The sequence below is a fragment of the Hydractinia symbiolongicarpus genome, chromosome 8, assembly GCF_029227915.1.
Source record: "Hydractinia symbiolongicarpus strain clone_291-10 chromosome 8, HSymV2.1, whole genome shotgun sequence".
Taxonomy (NCBI): domain Eukaryota; kingdom Metazoa; phylum Cnidaria; class Hydrozoa; order Anthoathecata; family Hydractiniidae; genus Hydractinia; species Hydractinia symbiolongicarpus.
The window spans coordinates 11,253,995-11,273,666 of record NC_079882.1 but is presented as its reverse complement, the minus strand read 5'-3'; the positions used below and the strand labels follow the sequence as shown (position 1 = coordinate 11,273,666).

The following is a 19,672-nucleotide window of genomic DNA, read 5'->3' as shown; positions in this document are numbered from 1 at the left end:
TGCTGAGAGCCCCTTGTGGGGTGTTGGTGTGAAGCCCCTGGAAGCCAACGCATTTTTTTGGAGTCCAAAAACACAATGCCTATACCTTGGACTTGAAAAAAAAAGCTTGTTATGTGCTGATTTCGTTTGTATGCGTCACTGCATAAAATAGCCTGTAGGTTCTCTGGTTGGATAACATTAATTTTCATGCAGTGATAGAGACACTTATTGGCAGATAATTAAAAAAAATTGTCTCAAAGTTTATATGAAGTTGCTAAATGTTGTTTAGGAGGTGTTGGGATCAAAATTAAGGAGAAAACACAGATTTTGGCAAAATTTCTGGAGAGAGCGCATAACACCCATTGCATTTTATCTTGAATCAGACAAAATGTTGAAAACGAACACATACGAATATTTAAGCCTTTCCTAATATTCACACTGATGGTTAATATATCCAGCAGTCCCAATCTTCGCCAACATCGCGACACCAGGTGGCTAGGAATGGCGCTTAATGGGGAGAGATTGTCGACAGAAAACTATTGAATAATTCGAAAAAATGTCAAGGATTATAAGGAAAGATACTCATAGCATATGAAATTTGAAAATGTAGGCTCGTTTAACAAACTTATTACCAGGTTTAAAATATGCTTCAAGCATCTTTTTAGCAAAATCGATTTTACAATTTATCACTATTATCCCAATTCTCTTCTGGGGGAGAAATCTTTTCATGAAAAAGCTTGACACAAGAGTTCTGAGTCTTTATTCTAACATATCTACAGAACTAATCCTCACCATGCTAACCATATGCTTGTTTGTTTACTAAATCCGAGCGGAGTTTAATATTATGCTTAATAATAATAATAAAAAACAACAAACATTGAAATCGGTATAAAAATTAATCCCCGGCAGGATTTATTATTTCTATTTATTAAAAGTATTTTCTTTCGTGATATTATTGATTTCCGCCGGCGAGGGCGGAATCTTTAAAATCGCCTGGGAAGATAGAGAGATAGATAGATAGAGACAGCCCAGAGCCTGGACGCCTAAAACTTATCCAGGCTAAAGCCTAAATTCTCGTTTTGACACATTTAGTTCTGAGAACGAGGCTATATTGCGTTTTAAACTAATAGAAATACATATACAAAGGGTAATTCCCTCCCACCCAGGGAATTTATTTGGGTAGCCAGAAAGTTTCATGCTGGTGAAAAGCAGTTTGCTGATTGAATTGATTTATTGCTAAACTAGCTATATATTTGATACTGTGAATACGATATAAATACATAAATATATATATATATATAAAAGACACCTATCGTACTTCTGTTGTTGGTGTGCAGAAATTGTCGTCGACTGCTTCGGTAAGATTATATTTTGATACCCAAATTCTGAAACATTACTAAATTTAGCAAGCTTAAGAAGTGGACATGCCATAGCTTTCAGAAACCAGAGAATTATGTGATGTGAGTGCTAATAAGCTGCATATACCGTAAAAAGTGCAGGTAACACCACTGTTTGCACACAGAATTTATGTCAACTTTACTTTGTCTATCAACGAGCCTTTCATCATAGTGGAAAACTGTACGACATAAAGCCTCTCATACCCCAAAAGTCCTGCACATAACTTAACGAAAAGCATATAAAAATCTAGGGCAGTTCTTAAGATATCAAATTTCAAAAACTTGCATGAGCACATAGAAATTGACATGTTTTTCACAGGTGTAAATGTTTTTTATAATATATTAAAGATAAAAATAGGACTATGCAACATTAATTCAAGAATAATTTCAGAGTGATACTTTTCAAGCAGGTTTTCGTGTGGTATGTATATAAAATATATGAGTAGGATGTCACACTCATTGCTTTTTTGCTGAGACGTTGAAAGACAGAGATCGATAGAACGTTTACACAAGCACCAGTGTCTATTTTATACGTAACCATTGTATTATTGGTTGAGAGATCGATTATCTCTTTGGTTTATTATTACGTTGAGATAAGTTTGATTAGATTTTCGACATTATTTAGAAAAGTGTCCTTTACTTTTACAGGTATTGCATATTTTGCCGTTTGCTGGGCACAGAATTTGCATTTCTTGATTTCTTTGCTTTTTTGACGATGGATCATCTGATTGATATCAGAATTAGCAGTTGATGACGATTGAGTTGAGTCAGGTTTGTTGCGAGAATAGACTTAGTTTTCAACTTTGATACCGCACTAGCTCTGCAGTTGGATAGTACTTTTCGAATGTGATTTCGTTTTCGCAGAGTAGGCGTTCTTTAAATTTTTTGTCTCAAACCGATATCGAACGTGTATTCCATAAACTTTAAAGGGAAAGACTCCTGTTAGGTAGAAGACCTTATATTTAGTAAGAAGTTGGGAATTATGAAACTTTTTCGTACAAAAAATTACATTTTATAATTGAGACTTGAAAAAGAAACTTTTCGTTTTTCGGGAAGTCGGCTGTACGAGGTTGGTACCCTGGGTCCATTGAACGTTGATGGCTGGTCCGTTAAATTTTTGAATTATAAAAGATTGAAAACGATTGGACACGCATGCGTCTTTGTGATTTTGGGTGGTTCTGGGTGATTCGGGTAGCTTTTATTGTACTTTCTGTTTTTTCACATTTTAGGGAACCAGTCCCAAATTGTTCTATGATACAAAACATGTTGCCACGATTTCATTGAACTAATTTTTACCCAACAATTCACAATTTCAAGCGTCATTCAAACGTGATTTGCATGTGAAGATTTGTTGACAGAAGCGGTTAAAAAAAAGATGGAACAATGATGAAACAGAAGAGCTTGCTGATTTACTCAATTACCACTTTTTGTTGGATGCGTTTAAAATAAGAATATATTTGTTAAATACAGATTATGAATTGAAATAAAAAAATACTTGTAATAGCCTAATTTGTAAAGTATTTTTATATAATTCAGATTGACTTTCGTGGTAAAAAATCTCACGATTAGGGATTGGTCTTGGCTGAAATGTCTAAAATGTTTTTCGTTTAACATATATATAGCTGTACAATTTTTTTTCATTTGCAATCAGTTGCTAGTCTAAAATTTTGGCGCATGCGCACACTTTTTTCCTTAAAATCGTGGTTTAAATGACCATGTTAAAAGCAACAAAAGCAAGCACGAGGAACCTGCGTACCCACTTCTGTATCTCCAACAGACGGACCTAGGAAAAACGGAAACCTCACAAGAGCTTACGAGTGTGGCGGAAATTGTTAAAGCCGGCTTCCTATATCTTTTGATATCCGCCAGCGAAGGCGGAATCTTTAAAATCGGCTGAGGAGATAGAGAGATAGATGGAGACAGCGCGGCTAGCCTGGACGTTTTGACAATTTTTTTCTGAGAGCGAGGCTAAAATGACTTTTAAGCCAATAAGAATCCTAACAGTGCAACAAATTGTTTTATTATCCAATGAACAATACTTTATTTTAAATTTTATATGCTATCGAAAGATAATGCTCGTTCAGTGTAGCATAATGAATATCGTCTTATAATGCGCCATCTTTGATGTTATTAACGTTTCCCTTTAATAATTACGTCATTTCCTTCTGTACAATTTTGCAAGCACGTAGACTAAAGCTATATTCAGCAGAACTAATTAATTATTCACGATTTTTAATTTAAAGAGGAATTGTTGAGACTGAATATTTTTGGTGAAAGATAATGTATTATAGCTATAAAATCATGACAAGTGTGTTGCAAAAGAAAAAATAAGAATATGTAGTCTGATGAAAATAACCTTTCGTAACTGATTATGTAAAAAAAAAATTGCTGCTACCTTTAAAGATATTTTCCAAGTTGTTTTTCAGAGAAAAAAAGAAAATAGATAAATTTTCAGCCTTGTCGTTATTCCTATTTTGTTTTTATTGTTCATCAATTTTCAGGTTTATTATTTTTTTTAAATTGTTTTTATAAAGAAATGAAGTTTATGTAAGTTAAGTTAGCTATGATTTACAGTTACAATAATAATCAAAAATTAAAATTTAAAATTTTTAAAGTTCCGTACTTTTTCAGATTATTGCTAATGGCGGAAATCTTTACGCCACAGGGCTTCTTGTTATTATTTAACATCATACTCTTCAAACATGAAGTGAAGATTAAGGTATAAGAACACATTCTTGTTCAACCTCGTTCCCTGTTGTCTCTTCGATTTCTGACGGCGATACGATATAAAAAGAGACAAAAGACGCTGTGAAGGAGGTTGCGATGTATTGTTTGTCAAAATACGTATTGTTTTGCTTGATGTTTAAGCAAGGTATATTTTTAACTATTATAAATATCTGGGCAAACGCTAACGAACCATCAACGGCAAAAACAAAGGCTTTAAACATATTTGTTGTCATTTCAAATTTAGCTGTGTCCATTGTCGGTTAACAGTAAGTAAAGGATAGGAATATATTTTGAATCGATTAATCAAAATTATAGCATCAATTAATTATAAATGGATTTGAAGGTTTAAACATTATCGAAGACAGATTAAGACTAATGTTTTTGACGATACATTGCCGCGTTTTTTCATCTTCTAAGATTAAAAATTAACTGTAATGATGAAAACTCCATATGGCAGAGTTGATGTATCAATGAAGGACGGAGCTTCTCGACTTGAAGATTTCATCATATCCAACGTAGATTACAATCGCTCCGTATCTGAACCAATCTCATCAAAAATGCGTAGAACGAGTGTGGTATCCATGGGAACAAAAAGTACAAATCGACAAAGCATATCCTATCCTAGTAGAAGCCGTTCTAATACTTGGACAGGGGAACAAGCGAAGTATTTCACTGCAATAAATAGAAGAAGTAACGATTTTACGAGGCCACCAATAAATTTTAAAGGAAATTCCACGAAACGTTGTCAAGATGTTATTCTTGAACACGCAACAACATCAACCAGAACATCGTCGCCATTATTGCTATCGCCATTATTGTTATCTCCGTCAGCAGCAACGACAACAACAACAACAACAATAAACAACGAAAACTACGTAAAATTGAACGAAGACATTGTCAAGGAGATAATAACTGAAATATTGCACACAAATTTAGAGGGCGTAAGTTATGATCACAAAAAATGCAAAAATAAAAGTTCTGAGCTCAGCTGTGAAATTCACGATCGTTTGAAAAATCTTTCCCAGAATAATTACAAAATTACAGTGTTGATCTATCTTGGAGAAATACGCGATGAAGGAATTGAAGTGAGCTCTCAGTGTATTTGGGATTCGAAATGTGATTGCGTTGTAATAAGTTGCTTTAAAAACGAGACTTTATTTGCAATTGCGTCTGTTTTTGCTTCCCACCTTGATTAAAACAAAAAATGAAACAGTTGGATTCACTTAAAAACCTACTATACTGCTGCAGAGAGAAATTAGAAGAGTCATTTGCGTCTATCTTGGAGAACTAAACTGGATTATACCAAGTTATTCTTATTTGGGCGGAGTAAAGATTATATTTTGCAACCTCATCCCAGTGCTCTTTGTTTCTTTTTGTATACGGGCACGTATTAAATACACATTTTGTTTTTGTTTTCCTTTTCTCCTATTTTCTTTCTAATATTTCTCACTCACACTTTTGTTAATTCTTTAGAAGTTAGAATTTAAAGAAATTTTGTTACAAGTCTACCTTGATACTATGAGACGAATGAAATCTGTGACTTAGAGATCTCAACTTGTTCGTACAGAGGATAATTTTATTTTTATTTTTGACTTATTGTATCAAGAGCCTAAAAATAACATTTTCGAAAGTACTATCTCAAAAAGCTATGATGACGAGAACAGTCGATATACAAAACCTATATATTATAAAAAAACCTGTCAACTTTGGTTGGATAAAAGAAATTCAATTTTAAAAGCAATACTCAACAGAATGTAAATAAATGCAACATATCGAAGTATAAAATACTAAAAATGTCGTCTTTTTCATTAACAAAGTAAGTTTTTAGAGTACTTTATTCCCAGTGCCTGCTGTCTCTTATACATATCGGGTAATCCCGTCACCGCACTTTTGTATTTTGTTGTATCTTGATAAAGTCAGAAACAATTATAAACCCTTATATCTCATACGTTCTCCAGCCGTCAAAAGCACATGATCCATTACATTTCTTTCATCAGGGTTTCAAGCACTACCCTAATGTAACAGATAAGCAAATTTTGTCAATTTTGTTTTGTATATGCACTTCTGACGTCAGGAAAACACCTAAAACAACCTATTTTTTCAATTGATCTTTTGCCTACCCGGACTTCTTCACGGCCTTATTGGCTAATCACCTATATAGGCTACTTCATGTCTCTCTGTCTGGCTGTAACAAGCAAATGTGTTCATTTTCCTATGATGTCGCCGAAAATGTTGTCTCAAATGGTAAATTATCTGACACAGCACGACGTTAATAACATTAAAAGCGTAACGTCAATATCTGATATTAAATTAATGAAGCCATTACAACGCACCTAAAACTTTGAGGCCAAATAACTTGGAAACGAGGTGGTGACGTCAAGCATTTTTTCCGCATACGTAACTAGGGACAACCTGGGACCAAACTGAGTAAGTTTCCCAAACCTGAGTGCCAGAATCCGTTTTGGAATATACAGAATGATGACGTCATCCAAGGAATGTCTAAACCTCAATATTTCTGCAACCGTTTGTCAAAAGTATATGATCCTATATATTTTCTTATAAGTATACAAATTTCTAATTTTGATGGCTCCTTGCTGACGTCAGCAAAATTTATAAACCCTTATATCTTTGTAACTGTTCTTATAAACCACATGTATACATTATTTCAATTAGTATTTCGGGTTCTAGAGGCAAAAAGTAATTTTTTAAATTTTTCTTAATCATTGCTGACGTCATAACTATTTAAGTCACGGATCTTCTTTTTTCATTGGTTCTCTGCCTAAGTGGTTTTTCCACGAGTTAAACGACTATAGTGTTGCATATTATAAGATGAGATAAGATTACTTCGCCGTTAAGATAAGATTACTAGTAAAATGCTGCAGAAAGTTAAAAATACATTGGCCAGAGCAAGTAGAAGACACAATTTGTCTTACTATCAAGCCCCGTTTATAGTTGAGCTATTTACCAGTTCATGTATTTTGATAAAAACGTAAAAATGTAAAATAAAACTGGTTTAATAAAGGTTTCGTCAAGTTCGAGTTACGTCATTGTCAGGAGGTTCTTTGCAACGTATTTCATAATATTCAAATTTATGGTTTAAAATTCTGTCCTATAACTGTGGTTCTCTAGTTTTTATAAAATAACCACTTACTTTTAGAGTTGTTTTTGGTATAACGAAGTTATCTTTGAAGTACTCGTATTTATGCTCAATAAAACACTAACGGACTCCTGTCGGTTTTATCTTAAATATAAAAACTAAGACTTGACGGATGTCAAGTTTGTGAATGTTTAGTTCTTTTAATAAAAGGGATCATATGGTGTTTATCTATCTGCACTGAATGCTATCCTGCGGGCATATTTCTGTTTACCGTAAAGCTAATTCAGTTTAGACACTGGTTTGTGCTTGCTAATAAAATATTTCAATATGTTAGACAACTATGTACAATATAAGTTCTTTAAAGATGTAAAATTTTAAAATGGTTCAGCTTTGAAAGCTAATCCGATAATTTTAGAATTTTTTTTCACGTTAGATTAACACCTAAAAAATTCATGGATGATTGTCTTCTAATACTTGTGTTACTTAAAGTTAAATTAGGTAACCTGATCTTAGCCGTCGATTTAGAAGATTTATGAAATAGAGTACATTTTGTTTTATCTACATTTAACGAGAATTTAGTACTTTCTTTGAACCATTCTTTAAAAATGTTTTTATTTCCTGTTTTAAAAAGAGCGCTTATTTCCCATGTGAGTAAAAGATATTAGTATCATCTGCAAAAAAGATAAAAATTATAAGTTTCAGCGCAGAATGTAGATCATTGATGTATAGAAGTCTTCAGCATGCCCTGTGGGACCCCAACCTCATTCTCAGAATATTTTGCCTTTTTCACATCGAGGCCGTCAAGTAAGCGGTAGCTGCTTTATCTGGAGGCTCGGTGCCACATTCCCGCAATCATTTTGTTCGGCGTTTTATCAGGTCGGCGGTCGTTTCGGCGTACGTTTCGATGACGCGGCGGTTGTTTTTCGGCGCTGCTATGCGAGGTCGACGATGGTTTTGGTCGTTGTTTCTATGATCTTGCGTTGTTTTAGGCCAGTGTATCAATAACCGAAGTGTTCTTGGTATATTGAAGTTCAGGGATGTTCTTCTCGGCAATGCATTGCCTGAGCGGTTGTTTGGACTCGATAGTTTTTCTCGATAGTTTCACAGCACGGCGAAACACATTCAAGAGATGATGTAGTACTGCGGTGTTTGATGTTTGAATGGTCATTTGGAGGATGGAAACCACCGTTTCCATAAGAGCAGAACAAAATGCAGCGGCGGTAAAAAATTCGACGGCGGTCAAAAATTTGTTGAAGCCTCGTTTTGAATAATTTGTTACATATTTTACAGAATGAAGGAAAAAACAATGAACAGAATGAATTAGAGTTGGAACAAGATAGTTGTGTTTAGATTTTCACTTGTTTGGGTTTTTTAACAATGGTCAATATGACCGCCAACGTCTCGTAGCAGCGCCAAAAAACGACCGTCGGGTCATCGAAACGTCCGCTGAAACGTCCGCCAACCTGATAAGAGCCGATCAAAATGATTGCCGGAATGTGGCACTGTTCTGCCCAGATTGCGAAAACGGCCTGTTTACAACCGGGACAGCCGGATTATGTACACATGATCCGATTATGTTTTTTTTGCACTGGTTATGTAGTGGTGACCGGATTATGAACGCTGATATAATGACTGGCCAGGCAGGCTGTGATTGGCATTTTCTTCGAACTTTTGTGAATTAAACATTCTCTGGAAGATAGAACACCCCTAAAAACTAGAGATGGCGGAAGAAAAAAGTCTCGACGTAATTCTTAGTTTAAAACTAATCTTGTAGTAAATACATTTCAGCATAATATACTTTGAAGTAACTAAATTTCACGGAACCTAAATTATTCTTTTTGCGGGAATTAAGTTTGGTGAAAAGTTATTAAACTTGCGAATCCCAAAATTTAGTATTTGCCGCGAAATTTCGTTTCATTTGAGAGCAACAACAACTTTGCCACCAGGGCTATTCGCTTTCAGAAGTGATGACGAATGATATAAAAGCGGTCGGCCCCGATTATATTTGTTCTATAAGTCCGGAATAATATTTGACTGTCATACATAAGCCGGCCTTCCCCGATTATGTGCGTTCTATAATAAGTGAGAAATAATAGAAAAATGCCATACATAAGCCGGTCGGCCCCGATTACGTTCGTTCTATAAGTCTCGAATAATATTTGACTGTGTCATACATAAGTTGGCCTGCCCCGATTATGTTCGTTCTATAATAAATGAGAAATAATATTACACTGTCTTATATAAACTGGCCTGCCCTGATTATATGTCCCTTTTATAAGTGCCAAATAATATTTTTTGAGTAATAAGCCGGCCTGTCCTGATTATGTTGCTCTGATTATGTATTTTCTGCCCTGTTCTTAACCGGTGCAAGCTGCCGTACTTAATCAGGCCAATGTTCATTATCCGGGCAGAACAGCACCGACCCCTCCCCCCCCTGATACTGCTTCGACGTAGGCAACAAACCCTGGGAAGGTGGTACCCTACAAGCTGCAGTTCTTTGTTTCGTTGTATTGTACCGGAACGTATATGCATTTGTTCTGTTCGTCAAGTAAACTTCAAACGAACTGAGAATATTATCTCTTACGCCAAAATATTATAGTTTTGTCACAAAAATTTCATGATCTACTGTGTCAAAAGCTTTAGAAAGGTCAATGAATACTCCAAGAGTGAAAAATGTCTATTAAATGCATACGGCCAGGGTATTTTGGCCTTTTTAATTCCTTTCTGCACCCTTCGCGATTTAAAACAATAAAGGCTGAGCAATTTCTGGGTAAAATGTTCTAAATCGGAGGATCTGTTTCTTTGCCGTGATTTAAATTAATCGCACTGACTAACGTGAACTATGTGTGATTGCTGGCAATTTTCTAATTTTATGTCTGACCAAGAATTAGACCGCGAAATATTTAAAAACGACAACAACAAAAACAAAATGGACCGACGTTGATCAGTAATTTTTGATCTAATCCTGTAGGGACAGCTCTCAAACTAGGTATCCTCCCAATAAGGAATGATATCCCTCGTTTTCGGGTTGATCCTAACTGTTATCTTTGCTTGAATTTGATTATTGAGAAGTATCTAGGTATATAGCTCTTTTGTAGCTAGGGTCTAAGCATCATGTAAAAAAAAAAGATTTTTAGGAATAAATATTAGCTCCTAGCTAGCCAGCTAACTAAAGGCTGATCATGATCAATTTAGACTGAGGGTTTTTTATTCTGGTAACATACGCTTCTCGCTGTTTGTATTCTTTTTCTTACATAGAGACAGAATTTGTATTCTTTTTTAACATAAAAGTGCAGTTGCGGAGCAGTAATTCGAGTACTTGTGGCTGTCATGGTATTTTTCAACATGATGAATGATTTAGTAAATTCGATTTTATTTACTTTCATTTTAAAGGTTAGCAAGCTGTGTAGCTAGCTACATAATAAGGTTTTTTCTATCATTTGTTTAAACAGTTAATATACCTTTACGATAATTTTGGAAAACTAACACTCCATCACAGCTTATATTTCGATTGGAGGAGGTAAACTTTCCACTTTTATAAGGAGAAAACATGTTCTTTCGTGATAACTTTATTCACTGCATTTTGTTTTTAATGAAAAGTACAAGTAAGTTGTATCTTATTATTATTAACGTTTCCTGAAAATTTAAAAGCAAATAATATATAAAAGAAGTTAAAAAAATGGATAAAACACGATTTCGTCTCTAACAAACTCTTATGAAAACATGTTTTTTCCCTCCTTTCTTTGAATATTGTAAAACGATAAAGAGCCTTTGGAACGCATGTACAATTGAATTATCGTAAAGGTGTATTCTACTACATTCTCCAGGTCTAAATGTCATGTGGTACCACTCTCAGTTGATGCAAAACACAAACTTTTCACCATCAAACTGTCACAGAAGAAGCTTTGATTAAACAAGAACTACAAGTATCTAAATTAAAGTAAGGCTAAATTAGCAAAAACTTGCCTAAACTAAGAAATGTGTCAAATTTGAAGTTAGAAAACAAAGATTCTATTTACAATTCAGGCCCTATTGATGAAGACCTGGGCACGCAAATTGTGTGTTTTCTTCCAAATCATATATAGTTGGTTTAGTGACATTTGCTAACAGGATGTTTGTGTAAACAAATGTATGTTCAGGGTCATTTAAATGTGTGATGGAAATATGTCATTTGTAACATACAGCATGCCAGAAAATATGCAAAGAAAATTGACGAATGTTTGATTAATTTTGTAACTTATATATTGACTGTAAAATTGATTACTGTTTTGGCCATTTTTCTTGGTTCTAGCACAACAAGCGACATGTATTTTTCTTCTTGAATCTTTAATTGTCAGAATTACCACTACTAAGCTAAATTCAGGGAAACAACATTCATTTCAGTTAGAATTCTTGAAACAATATATAAATATACTGTATATATATTATCTTTTAGGTTAAAGGTGACAGTTTTTATTTTGTATAATATACATCATCATTGCATTTTCAATATGAGTACAATGACTGACAATTCTTCCTTACCTGATGTTCCAGAAGACACGTCACATGGCAGTTCTGTTTCAACAACATTTGTGAATGCCTATGAAGAAATACTAAAACATGCTATTGTTGCTCCCAAAATACACATAAATGAAGATGTGTATAAAGTAAAAAATAGTCGGGACGAAGAAAGCTCAATTTCGTCTGACAGTAAAAGATCACAAACGACGGAAGGTAAAATGACCGAAGACAAAGACAGTGACAACTACACAACTCATTTTAAAATTTCAGAAGCCAAAGAAGCAGTAAGAAGAAAAAAAACTGTGGAAAAGAAACAGCTTAGATTTAAAGTTCCAAATGCATTGGATTCTTTGTTGGGTTAGTTGACAACTTTAAGATATTATCCTGCATAAAGTTGCTTTTGCAAAATATCAAATTTGTATGGCACTATGCATGCTGATATCAACTTGACCGTGTAACAGGCCTTATAACCTGATAGCTAATTTCTAACGGTTTATACAGGAGATTCGCTGCACTGATGGCTAAAAAGCCTTCACTACAGGCTTTATACAGCACAGTATAACTTTTACCCTCATAGCACAACAAAAATGGTTAATTTAAATGTTAACAAACAACTTTGCCAGAGAGTTGGTAACATAGGTAGCTACATACAATCAATCTCCAAAATCAACTTACAGTAAATCCAAAACCTCGCATCACTCCACCAGAAAAACAGCAAAAATGTTGATATATAATTTTAAAGCCACTGCGTTTTTAATATCAACATTCATTGCGACAATGAGCAACAAGCAGAACGACATCCAAATTTGTGTGATAAGACTCTTCTTCTGATTTAGAATAAGCTTTTGTTCAAAAAAAGGTTTATAAAAGGTTGTTTTTTTTTCATGTATTTAAAAAATCGGTACAATGAAATTCAATTTCAATGTTTTCTTTTTTTATTAAAACCTGATTTTTACAACCTTGTCACACATAAATCTTTAGAAAATAATCCTGGTTCCTACAAACGCAAAAAATAGCTTTCAGTTACAATATAAACTGATTTATCTATTCATCTCTACTGAGAAGTATTACCCTCAGCCAGCGTATCGAGCTCTCAAGTTTGTCTAAATATTTGACCTTGGGTAATATTTCTCGGTATAGACAAACAATTTATATTGTATTAGTATTAACTTTTTCTATGATAATAGGCATAAGGTAAAATTAAAGCAAGTCCTTTTATATGATATAAGAACATATAAGTCCAACCTCTTCTACTTAAATTGAGCTGCTAACCAATCTGTGCTTGAAAAGGTAAACACGAAAAAAATATATATTTATAATAAAACAAGGCAGAGAGCAAGAAGATTGCTTGGTTTAAATTTACTCAACATAAAATGATGCACTTTAAATGGGTATTGTAAGCTTTTATAAGTTTTCCAATGGTGAAATGGATTCAATTACTAGATTGATTACTGTGTTTCCACCTCAATAAGCCCAAGTCTTTTTAAAAAATTTTGCCATTATTTGCACATGATTTTGTATGCAGATAAGTTTTTTAGCACCTTCAACCGATAATTTTCTTTTTTTTCAACACAACTGTAATATTGAGTGGCAGCACGAAAAGGAAGGAAAAATAAAAGTTGGATAACAGTATGACAGCAATTCATATAATGGGAAAGACAGGTGGTTTATATGATCAGGTAGTTAATGATTGTAAAAAATGATGTAATATACTCCCTCGCGTTTAATTTCAGAATACACAGACACTCCATGCAAAGATAAACATAACTCTTCAAATACTCAATCAGATTCTACTGACTCAACGCCAGAAGGAATGCATCGCATATCACCTCCAAGTGTTGATAAGGATTTGATAAGAATGGATTCGTTGATGGATGAATGGAACTTGCAACTTAAACGCAATGTATTGGTATGTGGGATTCTCTGTATTTTCGTATACATCTTGTATTATGCAGTAAACATTTTAAATTTTATCTGTAAATGATAGGCTGAGTTAGCTGATATGAAGGCAAGACAGTATCAATATGAAGAAAATGTAATTCATGAAATTAAATTAAAGTGAGTGCTTTTTCACAGTGCCAGTGGCGCCAACACGTCCTTGTGTCTATCCTACGTATTGGTACAAACAAGTTTTTTCTATGCCACTGCAAAGTAACTCTAAGAAATAAAAAATTGTTTCATTCCTTAGACATAATGCAGAAATGCTAAGGCTTACACATGAAGTGGAAAGTTTGAAAGAATTATTATACAGTTTTGAACAAAATGTTAAACAAAAAGACGAAGTGATAAAGAATTTAACAGAAGCTCTTAATAAACAGGTAATGTACAAATTGATATATATATATATATACTATAAAAATAAAAATAAAGTTAAATAATAATTAAGATGACTAAAGGTTTTTATTTTCGCGAATTTGCACTCTTTAACCATTTTTCCACATTTGATTACGTGAATCGTCGTGATCTTAAATCATTTATTAATCAATAGATACCTATAAACAAATATAGTACGCATCTGCGATTTCTAATATCGTCCACTATTTCTAACAATTTATGTTCCCAAGCTGTATTTAACTCTTTTGTTAACATTCGTTTATTCGAACATATTTTCTTACCCCTTCCGCGTTCGAATTAAGGGATGTTTACTGTAACGGCAAAAGTTAACATTACAAGAGTAATCAGTGACTTGTAAAGGTTTAGATGTTTATACAACCATCAAAGCATAAACTTTTTTTTATAGAAAGAGAAATCTGACAAGATTCGCTTGTTTAGCATGTGGAGGTTAAAGCACACAGATAAACAGCGGCAAGAATTTTCTTCAAAAATGGCGGACAAATTTTATAAAAGAGCAATAATGAACAAAGTATGGATAGGCTGGCGGAATGTTGTTGAAAGCAAATGGAAACAACGTGTTGAGAAAGCATGTCAGGTTGTTATACTGCTCGGCTTTTAAGTTCTCCTTTAAGTGTTTTTTTTACGGCTGCTGGGTAAATACCTGAAAAAATACTACCTTGCAGGAACAAATTTTATGCTGACAAGTTTGCAAAATTTTTGATTTTTATCTCAAAAATTAAGTTCCGCAGAAGTTTTTAAAATCAATGATCTGCAAAAAGTCCATGTTGATTTTTTAGCTTCTTCTTTCACAGCAATTTTTGGCTCTTTGTTTTTAAAACATTGTTCCTATGTCAAAAAGTGTTCTTGAATTTTCGTTATTGATTCAGAAACTGATGGCACCATAAATTGATGTTCATGCGGACATTTCAAGAAGGTCAAGAGCCTTTTGATCAAGAAGCCACTTTTTTGAATGCACTAAAATATGGGAAAGTTAATTTTCGCAAAATGCCATTTCTCTACAAATTCCCTTTACAATCGACTAAAATTTTCCAAGATATTTGTCGAGCTTAATATCAAGTCTGACCCACAATTTTATCGGCCTTAATACTTAATCGTTGTCAAGAAGCCACTTGTCGTTTCGTTGTCGAATACAGAGGAAATTACCAAAAACTGGGGCATTAAAGTTTTTTATGGAACAGATTTGAACAAATGAGATACTACTGTTTACCCCTTCAATAGTAACTTTATCTCAGGATAAATTGAAGCGATTTCCTTTGGCTAGAATTATATTGAAGCTGTCAGACCGATCTTTTGTTGTCTTTGCAATAATTTATTTCTTAAGATAACCTGTAAAATCTATACTCAGGGACAAATTTAGTATGATAATGTATTGTAAAGGTATGTTAAGAGTATCAAGAATTTTGTGAATAGGTTTTTATCGACACTTATTACTAAGGTAGTTCTTCATGTAGTTTATATGCTCCACAGCCGGCATGTCACGGTGAGTCTTCCTGACTAAATCAACAGCGCTAAAACTAACAACTACAAATAAAAATGACAACGGAATGTGTTCTTTCTAATTTAGATCAAATCTCAAGAAGTGTGTATAAAATTGACTGAAGACTACGAAGAGCGGCTACAAGCAGTGCGTACATAAGTTTTTGTGTAATCTTTTCTCTCACATCAAATCATGTAATAAAGATAAACTCTTTGTTTTGTGTTTCAGCTTCAGAGAGAATTATCAGCTGCTCGTTCTGAAGTGGCTAAGATGCACACAGAACGTGACTGCTATGAAGAAAATATGAAAAAGGCCTTTATGAGAGGCGTTTGTGCATTAAATATGGAAGCTATGTCAATGTTTCACGAAGGAAAAGATGAAGAGAACAATCAAGTACAGAACACGCATTATCCTTGCACGGTTGCTGAGCCGTCTTCATCTTTGTTTAGTCAACCTCGAGAAGGATTGACGAATAAAAGAACAGGTACGAGTGTTTTTCAAAAGGATTTTTAATTATGTTAAGCGACATATACATTGAAGTCAAAAGCAGATAATATTGATTGTACGCTTTGTTTTAGGAAAATCATCTGACATAGCTCCGGCAAAGCACGTAACTTTTTCTTCAGATGGCGCTCTATCTAATAGAAAGCCAAATCAAGCTAAACCCTCAACTAATAAAAAGGAGCTTCATGTTAAAATGACGGCTAGGAGTAGAAAAGACGGTTTAACAGGTTGGTAGCAGCTTTGTCTTCAGTCTTTAAATTTATCAAATTAAATTTTCATACTATAAAAATTGTTTCTTCATTAGGGTCTGGGGTGCAATCATCTATTTCTTCAATTAAAGTAGAAAGACATGTTCCACCTAACGAGATATCAAATCATGCAACCAGACCGTCAAACAGTCTGCCAGTTTTCGCCAAAGAACAATCGTGTGACCACTACAATAGTAGGAAGACTACGGGCTGTGCGCCGACCATCAAAGTAGTGGATTAGATGTCGGAACGTAATGGATATATTCAGCAAATTACAGCAATTGATACCTATTGATAAAGTGTTATTAAATGCTTTTAATTGTATTTAAGCTATTTCTAGAAGGCTAGTTTCTTTAGCAACTAAGACATTGTTCTTTCCATCTGTAGAATTTTCGCATAAATTAATATGGCAATAACCCGATTTTTTTTGAAAATTTTAATTACGAACTTCTTTGGAGAGTATTGTGGATTGTGTTTATCTTTTATACTTGCATAATGAGATTTTTATATTGGTGTTCTTTCATTGTCTGATACCGAAAATAATGGCTTTCTGCATGATTTATTTTCAGTTAAAAAAATCTGTAAGTTGTGAAAAAAAAAACATTGTGGAGGAAAGAAATTGTTTTCCGACCTCTCCGCCCTCCAAGCGCACATTAAAAAATATTTTTATCCCTGGATTTAGACGTAAGAACTGGAGTGGGTGGACCCATTATTCTATTTGCGTTGAGTGCAGCGGATCGATTGCAGCTTTCTTTGAACATTGCAGTGTAACTTTCTTGGACAAAAAAAATTGGATAAGTTTTTTTCTGCTCTTCGCGAGGTGTATACTTTATCCCTTGTACATTGTAAATCCACCTGACCTAAATAACATGTATCTAGCAAAAAAACGGGAGGCAGAATGTTGTAACTTTGTAAAAGAGTTTGAATTTACCTTCGATTTAACGTCGATTACAGGTCCTGTAGTGTTATTCTTTGTTTTGGATAGAGGAAAAGAGGCCAGTAAATAAACACGTATAAAAAAATGCTTAGAACTAATGCTTTTACGAGTTGTGTTTCTTTTATTGAGTTTTTATTATGGATACTGTTCACAGAGGAGTGCGATGGTTCACTCGTGTTTCTACCGTGTCCGTCTACCAGCTAAAAAAATCCAAAATGGCCATCTTCTCAATATACAACACTATTTTGTAGCAAATGCTTCTGGTTTCTTACACCAAGCACGCCATTTTCTAGTCGAAACATCACATTATTTTTTATTGTGTAGAACAAATTTATGTCTGTTGTAAGCAGGATTTGAACGTATTTTTTCTGCATATGAAAAAAATATTATCTATGAAGATATGACCAAATTCGTTGTGATGGGGTTAATTTTACAAAAGATTATTGAATAAAATGTGAAATTACTTCTTTAAAAGTGTTATGTTAATTTTGTGGCAGCCATCTGTTTCAAAAGTGCGGCATTTATTTCTATTGTGAGCTCAAGTTAAAAGAGAATCCCAAAGAAATAAAAAAGAAGCTGAAGCAGTGAGGTTGAATTTGAGAAATATAAAATCGTTTTTTAAAAATCGTTATGTTATCGAAAAAATCGACTCGATCGTATATCCAGTTGTACACTAATGTAGTTTTAAACCCCAATGGTTTTTGTATTGACAGTTCGAAATCTGTGACAAGAACGGAACTAATAACAAACGAAAAAAACTTTCCTCCCAGTGAGAGAAACACTACACAAACAAATCGTAAACGCCCATGTAATAAAACACAAAGCAGTTTAACGATTAATCAAAACGCTACGCAACTACAGACAACGAAAATCATTGAAGGTATTCGGTTCAACCGCGAGAAACATTGGTATCATGAGCTTAGTCAAGTAAACGACAACGAAATTAGATCATGTTATTGGGTGGGAGAAAAACGAGAAAAGCTGCTAAACATAGCGAAGGATGTGTGCAATGTTTTCCATAGCAATCACGATACAAAAACGACAGAAAATAAAAACGTTGACCAACTGCAGAATAAGAATAATTTTTTTGCTTATTTCTCATTGAAGGAAAAGAAATTGTTACCTCAAAGATATCGTCACTCCAAAGAGAGAGCAGCCGTTTGGTTACGTTCCTATGTCGATATGACGCATCCACACCTGACATATGGTGACCTGCTTCGGGCGGCTGATAGCGTTGTTGTCGCCGACAGTAAAGTTAAAAAATCTATTGGCTGGTCAAAAGTATAGTATTTCCTTAAGAAAAGAACTGATTTGAAAAATCACCAATTATCCGTCATTCAGAACGGAAACGTCAGTTTGGAAGATGATTATTCTCACAAGTGCAATTTCGTTTTATTTATTCGTTTGTGGATTGAAAAATTTTTATTCTAAACTGAAAAAAAACTTTGCGAAAAAATATGTTTTGTGGATTTAAATTTATCTCCGAGTTTTATTTGCATTAAAGCAGAATTGTTACATTCTTAAGACAAATTTTTGTTCGCCACCTTTTTGTAAATTTATATTTGCGCGTAATAGTGAAATATTTTCAAACATTTAAAACATAACTCAAACCTGAAGCAGACAATAACACCATGCATGGATGTATGACGTATACAAACATTTTAACCATGACACAAACCTGAAGCAGACAATAACACCATGCATGAATGTATGACGTATAAAACCCAAGGATTCTGTTTTCACGTAAGATGTGTATACTAAACTATGAAACATCTCTTGTCAATCGATATTCGACTGTGTACGTGTACATACAGATCATATACGACTACACACGAGTCACATCGGCTACCTACGAGTCACATACAACTGTATACCAGTCACATACGACTACATACGAGGAACATGCGATTTCAACCAGGTAACATTTACAACGTTGTGTTCTTCCATCGTGCATGTAATGAAAATGGATACACTGAATCAGTGATTTAGTTGGCGCGAATACACATCGAACCTCTTCTTTTTCTGAACACGCTTTTTACAAGAACCATACTTTTTGGTTTAGGCCTCATGACGTTCAGAAAATGACATAATGAAAAAGTGATTTTTAAATAATCGCTGGAAAAAATGACTACTATTTTATTTATATGCGATGGCGATTAAAATATGGTTGCAGAAATTTCCACAAGGAAACGACACTTATGCAAGCGAAGCATATGGTTTATAGCGACACGAATAATATTCTTATTATATGATGACCAAAGGAGCCGGTCACAGCTTTCATGATTTTATGATGAATGAAATATTTATTTTAGGATCAGAAACATTTTGGCTCAATTTACAAAACTCTAAGTATCAAAAAATTTCACTATGCATTACAAAAATGAATCCAATCCGCGTGTTTATCTTGTGTCATTTTACTATTGTTGTGAATGCTGTTGTCTTTTTCATAAA

The 19,672-nt window shown here is 34.0% G+C and overlaps 2 protein-coding genes across 3 annotated transcripts; both read left to right on the top strand.

The window, feature by feature from the left end:
* Positions 1–918: 918 nt before the first annotated feature.
* Positions 919–5,520, top strand: LOC130655917 (uncharacterized). Of its 2 annotated transcripts, none has more exons than XM_057458731.1 (2): positions 919–1,337; positions 2,606–5,520. In XM_057458731.1, exon 2 carries the CDS (start codon positions 4,538–4,540, stop codon positions 5,297–5,299), a length of 762 nt encoding a protein of 253 aa, XP_057314714.1. In that variant the 5' UTR covers positions 919–1,337; positions 2,606–4,537; the 3' UTR covers positions 5,300–5,520. The 2 variants fall into 2 exon arrangements, with proteins under 2 accessions (XP_057314714.1, XP_057314715.1); XM_057458732.1 differs by lacking the exon at positions 919–1,337 and adding an exon at positions 1,344–2,147.
* Positions 5,521–11,611: 6,091 nt separating this feature from the next.
* Positions 11,612–16,644, top strand: LOC130654892 (centrosomal protein POC5-like). The gene is made up of 9 exons (XM_057457543.1): positions 11,612–12,057; positions 13,434–13,609; positions 13,688–13,758; positions 13,889–14,018; positions 14,441–14,629; positions 15,620–15,679; positions 15,761–16,016; positions 16,111–16,263; positions 16,341–16,644. The coding sequence occupies exons 1-9, from the start codon at positions 11,691–11,693 to the stop codon at positions 16,523–16,525; spliced, it is 1,587 nt and encodes a 528-aa protein (XP_057313526.1). The 5' UTR covers positions 11,612–11,690; the 3' UTR covers positions 16,526–16,644.
* The last annotated feature ends 3,028 nt before the right edge of the window (positions 16,645–19,672 follow it).